We start from the raw sequence: 10855 nt of genomic DNA on the forward strand, positions 1-10855 counted from the left end.
AGGAAAAACACAGAGCAATTAGTTTGTATATTTATCTTATATCCAAACATCTGCCAAAGGCACTTAATTCTAGTATTTCCAATAAACCTTTAAGCTTTCTAATTAAAAAATCCAGTGAAAAATAATAGTATCAGACTACAATTAAGTTTATATTTTCTCCAAATATCATACTGATTATCTTTTTCTTACTGCATTTGTTAAACTTCTATAGCAATATTGGTAATATTGGCAGTAGTTGTAGGCAAGAAGTCCAATTGTAATGGACATATCTTTTAGCATTTTACCATTGAGATTCACATTTTTAGGTCAATAACATTTTCATCATTAAGTAGGCTACTCTCATTGCTATTGTACTTCAAGGTTTTATTGGATAAGTGACCTGTGAATTTTGTCTAATGACAAACATTTTGTCTAATTTTTTGCATCCATTGATATCATATGGCACTCTTCTTTGTTGATGTAATTCTTATGTTGAAAGATTTTTTGATATCCTGAATTCATTTGGTCATGATGCATTCTTTTGATACCCTGCTAGTTTTTTCAATAAAAATTTTATTTTATAAACATTTAACTTCTAAACTTACAAACATTTTATATGTTCATAAGTGAAATTTATGTACATTAAAAAAATCTTAGGGGCCTGGGTGGCTCAGTCGGTTAAGTGTCGCACTTTGGCTCAGGTCATGATCTCATGGTTCATGAGTTTGAGCCCTGCGTTGGGCTCTGTGCTGACAGCTCAGAGCCTGAAATCTGCTTCAGATTCTGTGTCTCCCTTTCTCTCTGCCCCTCTCCTGTTGTGTCTCTGTCTCTCTCTCAAATGTAAATAAACATTAAAAAATTCTTTATCAGGTTTGCACATGTAGGTGATATTGACTTTATACAATCAATTATGGAATTTTATTTTTCTATGCCTTAAATTAATTTAAATAATTTGAGTCATCTATTTTTAATGCTTAGCTAACTCTGTGAAGCTTTCTGCTATTAGTGCTGTATTATTATTATTATTATTATTATTGGTGATAGATCTTCATCTTCCCAGTTGAGATTGATTTAACTTTTCCAGGATCCTTGTTCAAATTTTCTAGTTATATTTCACAGAAATTGTACTATTATACAGATTATACAGATATAGTAATACAGAAAGTTATCCATCGCATCTATATTTTCAAAATTACTTTTAGAGTTTTACCAAGTGTAATAAATAATAATAATAAAAATAAATCTTTTCTACATATGTGGTTTATGACTTCTTTCTCATTTATGAACTTGCATTTTTTTTCACTATTCCATGTTAATCAAATTTATGATTAATACAGTGGGGTTTTTTTTTTTGATGTTTACTTATTTTTGAGAGACAGAGACATGGCACGAGTGGGGGAGGGGCAGAGAGAGAGTTCATGAGTTTGAGCTCTACATCGGGCTCTGTACTGACAGTGTGGAGCCTACTTGGGCTTCTCTCTGTCCTCTCCCTCATCAAAATAAAGAAATAAACTTAAAAAAATAAAGAAAATGCATTGCTAATCTCAAGAAGCTGTGGAAGGTATGGGATAAGACAGTATTTCTAGTTAGGTCCAAGAGACACTGTTGTTAAAAGCTTCTTGGATAGAAGTTGTGTAAGGTGCCATGCACGGGGCCAGGGGACTACTGCTCAGGCAATGGTACTGAGCTCTGGCTTGTGAGATATCCTAGGGACATGGGGCCCTTTGGGAATGTGCACTTCTTTTCCAAGTGGAATTACTGATGCAAAGTGGGGTTTATATGTGACCAAAACAGCAATGATGTAAGTTGTCAGGCTTGAGCCTGATATTAACCCCACCTTGAACTGCCCCATGGTCCATTCTGAGAGTTGGCAAGATGTGTTCAGGACCGGGCTTCTCTGGTCCTTCCTGCCCAGTCCCTCCCCGTGCCTTCACAATCCTGCTCTGTGATGGTGCTGACTGCCTCCCTCTGCTTAGACATTCTCTGCATGGTTGGTCTCTCCTTCCCCACCCTGGCTGTGGGGAAAGTGACTGCTGGCCCCAAACAAGGGAACAGGCCATTTTGGAATCCTCCTTTGTGCAGCTCAGATCAAGTTGTAGCTATAGGAGAATCTGCTGTAGCTGTAGTTTAATGGGAGCTAAATATGATGCAGGTAACTATTTGCTATCATACTGTCCCCCATGTACCTGAATGTCCTTGTCCGTGGTAATTCTTCTGGCCAAGAGTATAGATACCACATCTCTGACTGCTCATGACCTTTTCACATCTCCTAGGCTGGGCCAAGCTGACCCCAGCACACCAAAGAAGGGAGAAATATATTTTTCTTGCTAATATCACACCCAATTTTGGGGGCCTCATTTTCTGGCCCAGGATAAATCTCTTACTAGGATGATACCCACGTCTACTGCCACAAATGATCTTTACTTCCCACCATGGGATTATAGTCTGGACAATAGAAAGTATTTTGACAAAAACGTTTGTGAAAAACCTCTCAGAGTAAGATGATTCAGACTCTCCATGGTAAACGTGACTCCTGTCTGAAGTGATGTTTGCCCATCAACTTCATCATTGGAGCAGGCTTGTTGGAAGTCAGGGTCATGAAATGACTGTCAGCAGTTGTGAACTTCCTTCAGTTTGGATTATGTACAAATTGTTTTGTTCATGATGATTAGTGTCCCTTAAGTCAACCACGAAAACAGCATGAGAAACATACAGCATATAGGCACTGATGGGAGAGTATAAAATGCCCAAGACATGATGTGTTCCCGAATCCGGACCTTGACAATGAGACCCTTTAAGTCTGTGCTTTGTGGGGGTAGAGGTTGGGAGTCCTGACTGAATTCGGGTTTGTCTGGGTTCACATGCCAGGTTCTTGGGTGTGGAGAACTCTCCTAGGTGTTGAGATTTCAAAATGTGGTGACTTTCATGTCCTGAATCGCAATTCTCCACTCATCCCAAATAAACCTGTTTTAGCTGGTAATGTTTAAGGTCAATAACCTTTATGTACCTCATGGGTGTGTACTGCTTATAAAACAGTAGATATATAGGGCAGGCATTCCGCACAGAGGTTATTGAAAGGCCATATAACCTTTGTGTTACTGAGAATTGGTTCCCTGCTCAGATTGGCTGCTCGCTGCTCAAAAATCAATACTTGGAGACAAGAGATGGTGGGAAAGGAAAGATCTCTTTACTCAGAGGGCCAGCAGCCTGGGAAGATGGTGGACTAATGTCTCAAAGGTCATCTTCCCTGTCCTGGGGAAGCTGTAGACATTAAAGGGGAAGACATGGGGGAAAGGGAGGGGGCTGCATTTGGGAGGAGCAGGTGGCTGGGTGGGTAGTCACGGGTGGACATGACCCTGAACAGACTCTCTGGCACCCGCTGCAGCTGTTTTCCAGTGCGTTCAGGCCATATCCTCTGTGAAGGTGTGGCCCTTCACTCCCCAAGGCCAGTGGTCTGCAAACCTCAAGGGAAGTAGGTTATTTCTGCTACAGACTGAGGGAAGTGGGTCAGCAAGCAAGGGGTGCATAATTTTGAAGCAAGGTCACCCTTTGACAGATTGCAGGACTGTTGTATTTGGATGTTACTTTGTAGCAACATGAGAGATTCCCTCCCTGCAAGCAAGCCCAGCCTTGGCTTTGATCCACACAAAACACTCTTAAGGGTTGTCTCTACTAAAACACAATTGACTCTTGAACAATGGGCACTTATATGCAGATTTTTTTTTTTTACTAAACAAAGCACAGACCTGTATATGTATTTTTTCTCCCTTATGATTTTAATAGCATTTTCTTACTGTAAGAACACCATATATAATAAACATAACATACAGAATATGTGCTAATAGTGTATGTTGTTGGTGAGGCTTCTGGTCAGCAGTAGGCTATTAGTAACTAAATTTTGGGGGAGTCAAAGTTATATGTGGGTTTTGGGCTCCCTGGGGGGGTCAGTGACTCTGACCCCCACATCTATTCAAGGGTCAGCTGTCTGGGATGATCCGCCTGGAGGTGGCATGGGAGGGAGGACCCCTTTGGGAGCTGTTGGGAACTTGTGGAGGGATGAGTGGAGAACTCAGGGGAACTTCGCGAGTTCTGTGGAACAGCCTGAGCTGCTGTGGGGAGACCATCAGTCCCCACGGGGATTCCTGGTTTCCGCTCCATGTCTGGTCAAGCCAACAGTTCAGGAGATTCCTCTGGAAAGAAACTAGTGTCTCAGGAGGCTGTTCTTTGGTGTTCATTTAGGGCTGCTCTCCAGGAAATCTGTAATTGGCTCTCAGGGGCTCTCCCCTCAGGCAGTTGTCAGCTTTCTAGTGGTAAGACCAGGACTAGGATCTGGCAGAGGCGATGGAGGGGGGAGAGGGCACGACCCGGGAGCTGGTCCTAATCAGAGCCCTTCTTGGCTTCAGCGTGAGCTCCAGGAGGGAGAGTGGGAGGGAGAATGCCCCGGGCGGGAGGCGCCAGGCTTCCCAGGCCCTCCGCACATCTTAGGCTTCCTCCTCTTCACGGCTTTCCTGTGGGATTGCCATTCAGGTGAGCTCCCTGTTTTTGTAGAATTCTTTGCAGCTTGGTTCACAGATGCTTTTAGAAAGCTAAAGAATTAGTGTTGGCAGTTTTCTCCACTAACCAATAAGACCTTTCCATTAACTCAGAGTCAAAAACTCCTTTTCAAAGGCCTTTAAGGAAATCCCATGGTCTTCCTTCAGAATCGTGTTGTTGCAGCTTCTGTCGTTGGGATCTTAAAACGCAGGTTTTCAGTCTTCCCTGTGCACCCAGCTCATCTCCTTGTCTCCTGGAGGTGGACTGGGGTCTTTACCCCAATTTTGCTCATGATGGAAATTTATCCTCTTTCTTGTGGGATAACTGAGATATGCCCAAAGTCACGCTGTCTTCTTAAAAAAAATTTAGTATATTTTCTGCTTTATTATGGAGTAAATGCCGAAGAGAATTAAAGAGTTAACAAATTAAAAATTCAAACTAAATTAAAATTTAATTAACTTGTTTTATGTTTATAAAAATAACAAGGTCAGTACACACTGTAAAATATATGAGGATAAATTTTCCTCATTTTCTTTTTTTAAAATTTTCTTTTTCAATGTTTATTTTTTTTAATTTTTTTGGGACAGAGAGAGACAGAGCATGAACGGGGGAGGGGCAGAGAGAGAGGGAGACACAGAATCGGAAACAGGCTCCAGGCTCTGAGCCATCAGCCCAGAGCCTGACGCGGGGCTCAAACTCACAGACCGCGAGATCGTGACCTGGTTGAAGTCGGACGCTTAACCGACTGTGCCACCCAGGCGCCCCAAATTTTCCTCATTTTCTAAAGATAAATTAAAACCCACAGTTTGCATTTCCATAAATGGTGATAGTTTTTTTTTTTTAACGTGTATTTTATTTTTGGGACAGAGAGAGACAGAGCATGAACGGGGGAGGGGCAGAGAGAGAGGGAGACACAGAATCGGAAACAGGCTCCAGGCTCTGAGCCATCAGCCCAGAGCCTGATGCGGGGCTCGAACTCACAGACCGTGAGATCGTGACCTGAGCCGAAGTCAGACGCTCAACCGACTGAGCCACCCAGGCGCCCCATAAATGGTGATAGTTTTAACTGAGGACTCCCGGTTATGACTTGTATCTGTACAGGGTTGAGTCTGTGATTGCGTGTTTTTCAGAGAAACAGTAGATATTTTACACTATATTCATTTCCGTCCCAGTTAGAAAGCAGTCTTGGAGCACGAAATTGAGCTCCTACCCTACTCAGCGGCCCCTCTCTGCTTCTGAGGGGCTGTGGCCTCTCCTGCAGGTGGCCTTGTGCACAACCCACACTCCTTGGCTTTCCTCTTGCACCCCCAATCCCCTAACCCCTTGAAAAACAGGGCTAGAATGTGGTGGTCTGAAAAGCCAGGGTTCTCTTATGATATAAAACTCATTTTCACATGAAAGAACTTTATTTATTTATTTTTAAATTTATTTTTATTTATTTACTAAATTTTTTTTTAACATTTATTTATTTTTGAGAGACAGAGAGTGAGCAGGGGAGGGACAGAGAGAGAGAGGGAGACTACAGGATCTGAAGCAGGCTCCAGGTTCTGAGCTGTCAGCACAGAGCCTGACGTGGGGCTTGAACCCATGAACTGTGGTTTTATAACCTGAGCTGCAGTCAGTTGCTTAACTGACTGAGCCACCCAGGCACCCCTGTGAATGAGCTTTTAAAACAGTACTGAGAACAATCTGGTTTGGGAGATAGTATAAGGGTTAAATTGTAGCGTAGGGCTAACCTATAGCTTGAGAGAGAACAGCTTTGTTTTGACACTGAAGGTTAAGAGATAACAGCTTTGCTTTACTCTTGTAAATTACACTTCATACTCTTGTAAATTAGGCTTCACCAATTAAGGGAACAAAAGTTCAAAGAAAAGTGGCGCCAGAGGCAGAGTCAAGGAGATCAACTGGTTGCGACTTAATTGCAGAAAGTCTAAAATAATCACCCCATCCAGGAACTGTTTCCACCTCATCTGGGAACTATTTCTTTGTTCCGTTCCCAGGTGATGATAAGACAATGTGGTCGGCTATAAAAACTCTGTACCCCGGCTGTTCGAGGCTGCACTCTGATCAAAAATGTTGGTCCCGATCGGTTGGCCTTGTCTCTCGTTGCAATAAACTTTGCTGTGACTGTCACTGGTGCCCGTAGCATTCTGTTTCAGGAGTCATGTGGATGCAACAATAGGATACATCCATGTTTCCAGGAACGCTTCCAGCAGATTCTGTGACCACACACACATTTATTTAAATTAGGTGTTCCTCTGGGGATGGAAAGTGGAATTTTCTTTGGCTCCAGGCTGACTAGCTCATGTGTCCTGAGTCACAGCACCTTGGCTTCTTTTGAAAATGGCTTATCCCCTGAGTTTCCGTTAATATTCATATCTCACCCTTTGTTTTCACCCTCTAACCACATCCCTGGGTAAGTCAGCATTGTTTAGCATTTGTTCCCTGGTATAATGAAGGTAAGTGGTGCCCCAGGACACTGTAACATGTTTGCTGTCTTCTCATATTGTGGCTGTGGGGGGCTTGATTTTGCCAAGACTGAGGTCTTGATGGTGCCCTAGAGGTTGCCCCCCGGGGACATGTGCTCTGAGTGCTGCAGCTGCTGTACTCTCTTGTACTTGTTCCCACCCTCAGCTGCTGTGCTCTCTGACTTGCTCCCGCCCTCAGTCTGCCTTCCCTGAAGTAGCCTCTCCCACATAGTTGGAGTGAGGAAAATAATACCTTGTTCCTTTGGACAAAGTCATGAAATAGATTGTAATAGGTACATGTTGGTTTCACAGCAAGATCGTTAACCTTATGTTTGTCCTCGACATGCTAGCCTCCACTACACCTCTCTCTGGTTTCAGCTGGCTCAGTGCCGCCCTAGGAGAGAAGGATTGCGTTTCATTTACAATCTGGAGAGTGAATGAGTGGAATCTGTAGGAATGCAAATCTTGTCGCTGTAGGGATAAATGGCTGAGTCAGTATGATCAAGTTCTGTTGCTGATTTCTGGGGTGGTGATAGTGGGGAGCTATTTATTCCTGGAGGTCCTGGCCTGCCTCTACTTCTGAGAGACCAGTGTGTAGAAAGAACCCCAGCCTCAGAGTGGGTTTGGGATGCATAAGTGATCTAGGGGCTACAGGAGGTCCAGAGGAAGGTCAAATTTGGACCCCAAGGAAGAGCACTGATACGGAGGGTAGGGAATAGACATTAACAGAACCTCTGGGGTTCCTAAGTCCATGGAGCACAAAACCCTCCTAATCACTTCATGTGGGCTTTGGTTGTGGGACAGGCAGTTTTAAACATCAGGGTTTACTGAACCTTTATCTTTGTTGAGAACTTTGTTGAGTGTGGATATAAATACTAATATCTGTTATAGATGAGCTGGCAGTCTTTGCACAGAGGAGAGATTTCCATGGAGGAGAGAGTGCACATAACAGAGCAATGAGTGGTCACCTCAAGGCAGTGCACCTGCTCCCCAGGATGCCGCTGAGATGTGGAATCGCCCGTCCCCCACTCCAGCTACCTTGGGCCCAGCTTCCTCAGTACCAGCCAGGTGCAGGTGGACCGTGTCACCTCTGTGTTCCCTCCTGCCTACAGGACAAAGCCCCAGCTCTCCTCACAACAGGACAGGACCCCCATGCTCTGGTCCGGGCCCACATCTGCATCCCTACCTTCCACACTCTTTGCCTCAATCCTAACGCTTCTTCAGAAGTGAATTTCTTTTAATTGCCCTTGGTTGCTTTCTCCCTGACACCCTCTTCCCCTCCTCACACTGTGTGCTGTTTCTTGCCTCAGTTTCTACTCTTCATTTTCCTTTTACCTGAAATGCCCTCACTCCACACCTTCCTTTCTCCTTAGCAATCCCACCAGTCCAGGGTTATTTCCACCCAGGAGGGTTTCTTGCAGGTTGGATTCATGAGCTCTCTTTTAGCGTATTGCGATTATTTGTTGATGTGTCCATTTTCTCCACAAGATGGTAAGCTGTTGAGTGTATGGAATGGTTTTATTTGACCTAGAATCTTCAGCACCTGTTGCCTGACCAGCTCTTCCCTGTACTTCAAGACTGAGCCTACAACCACCTTCTCTGGCTGCACTGTCATGCCCCCTCCACTCCCTCTGCATTTGGCCCCTCTGTTCCCACATTTATCACATTTCCCCTATAAAATCTTGAATGACTTGATGAAATCAGGATCTAAAGAAGATTGTTTCGATACATGAGAGGGGACAAGGAGTCCACACAGTTGTAACTGCTAAGATCACACAGAGGTGACTGCTAAGAGAGTCATGAAGAGGCTGTGAAGTTGGTGTGTGGGGAGGAGGGAATGTGTAAGAACTTTCCAAGGAACAACCAGTGGGATTTTACTGACTGGAGGTTGGGAATGGGAGAGGGCATTCAGCTGAAATGGCAATGATATGGTAAGCTTGGGATCAAAGCAGAATTTCACACTACCTGCCCAGTTGGTTGTGGCTGGGAAAGATATGAGGATTTGTGTTTGATCCTGCTGATTTTGAGCTGAGGGTAGGGAGTGTCTCGCAGGCATTTGGAGGGTATTAGTCTGCTGTTCAGGAGGACGACTGTGTGGCTGGCTCTACGCATGAGGCTGGTGGATTCATTGTGTCACAGAAACACTGGGTTGAATTAATAGGGTAAAGGGTCCTGAAGACTACGCTTGTGTTTGGACGAACTCTCCTGAGCCATGAAGAACATACACAGTTAAGGACGGTCGGGGGAACAGAGTTGCAGGAGGAAGCCACTATAGGGGGACAGATCAGGATGTGCAAGGGACATTTGTGCGGGAGACTCACCCTCATCTTTTCGCTTTAGCCTTCCTTGTCTTGGAGTTGGTGTTGGAGACGGAGATGCACTAAAATCTCTCCCTTAATCTCTGTTGGGCAGGAACTTGGACGATCCCCATGGAAATGGTTGCTCTGGAAAACCAAACTATCACTGAATTTGTCCTCCTTGGTTTCCATGATGTGGCTGAGCTGCGTCTCGTTTTCTTTGTTGTGCTCACCATTGTCTACGTGTCCATCGTCATGGGGAATGTGCTGATTGTCGTGGCGGTGGTTAGCTCACAGAGGCTCCACACACCCATGTATTTCTTCCTGGCTAACCTGTCCTTCCTGGAGATCCTCTACACCTCCACAGTGGTGCCCAAAATGCTAGAGGGCTTCTTGCAGGAAGCGGCCATCTCTGTGGCTGGTTGCTTGCTGCAGTTCTTTATCTTCGGTTCTCTAGCCACGGCTGAGTGCTTCATGCTGGCTGTCATGGCCTATGATCGCTACCTGGCAATCTGCTATCCACTCCGCTACCCACTCCTGATGGGACCCAGGGGGTGCTTGGGGCTGGTGGTCATAGCTTGGCTCTCTGGCTTCATGGTAGATGGACTGGTTGTGGCCCTAATGGGCCAGCTGAGGTTCTGTGGCCCCAACCACATTGACCACTTTTACTGTGACTTCATGCCCTTGATGGGCCTGGCCTGCTCGGATCCCAGTGTGGCCCAGATGACAACATTCATTCTGTCTGTGGTCTGCCTCACTGTCCCCTTCGGGCTGATTCTGACATCTTATGTCCGGATCGTGGTAACTGTGCTCAAAGTCCCTGCTGGGGCCCAGAGGCTAAAGGTTTTCTCCACCTGCTCCTCCCACCTGGTGGTGGTGTCCACCTTCTATGGAACTCTCATGGTCTTGTACATTGCACCCTCTGCTGTCCATTCCCAACTTGTCTCCAAGGTCTTCGCCCTGCTCTACACTGTGGTCACCCCTCTTCTCAATCCTGTGATCTACACCCTGAGGAATAAGGAAGTTCATCATGCATTGCGGAGACTTCTGTACATTAAGCTCACCAAAACATTCAGTTGAGGGAGAATGGTGGTGAGGATTTTATTTGGACTTTGCATGTCTCCATTGGGGTGTTCTTCAGGACTGGTTGGGGAGGAAGAACTTTGTTCTATTTTGACCTTTCTCTCTGTAAAACATTCTGTAGTTACTCTAAAAATGAGCACCAATTTCAAGTGTTAACTTAAAATTTACATTTATCTTTTATTATTCTTTTTAAAATAGGCTATGAATATTTGATATAGAAAGTAGATACACAGAAACAGAAACAGAAAGCAAAAATATTGGCTACTTGTAATAGGTGTGTACGTGTGTGTGTGTGTGTGCATGTGTGTATACACACACATATGTATAAAACAACTTGGATTGTGAAACTGTAATCTGGTTTTTCACTAGACACTACGTCTTAAACATCTTTCTTTTTCAACGAGTATGTAGTTATTCATTCTTCTGGGCTTTTAGGATGGTTAAACATGACTTGTTTAATCTTCGCTTATGGGATTTTTTAGTTGTATGCAATTC

At 44.5% G+C, this 10855-nt stretch overlaps 1 protein-coding gene across 1 annotated transcript; it reads left to right on the forward strand.

Moving 5' to 3' along the window:
* The first annotated feature begins 9409 nt into the window (after window positions 1–9409).
* LOC122490236 (olfactory receptor 11A1) lies at window positions 9410–10357 on the forward strand. The gene has a single exon (XM_043592834.1). It carries the CDS (start codon window positions 9410–9412, stop codon window positions 10355–10357), a length of 948 nt encoding a protein of 315 aa, XP_043448769.1.
* Window positions 10358–10855: the final 498 nt, after the last annotated feature.

This window comes from Prionailurus bengalensis, chromosome B2 (genome assembly GCF_016509475.1).
Source record: "Prionailurus bengalensis isolate Pbe53 chromosome B2, Fcat_Pben_1.1_paternal_pri, whole genome shotgun sequence".
NCBI lineage: Eukaryota > Metazoa > Chordata > Mammalia > Carnivora > Felidae > Prionailurus > Prionailurus bengalensis.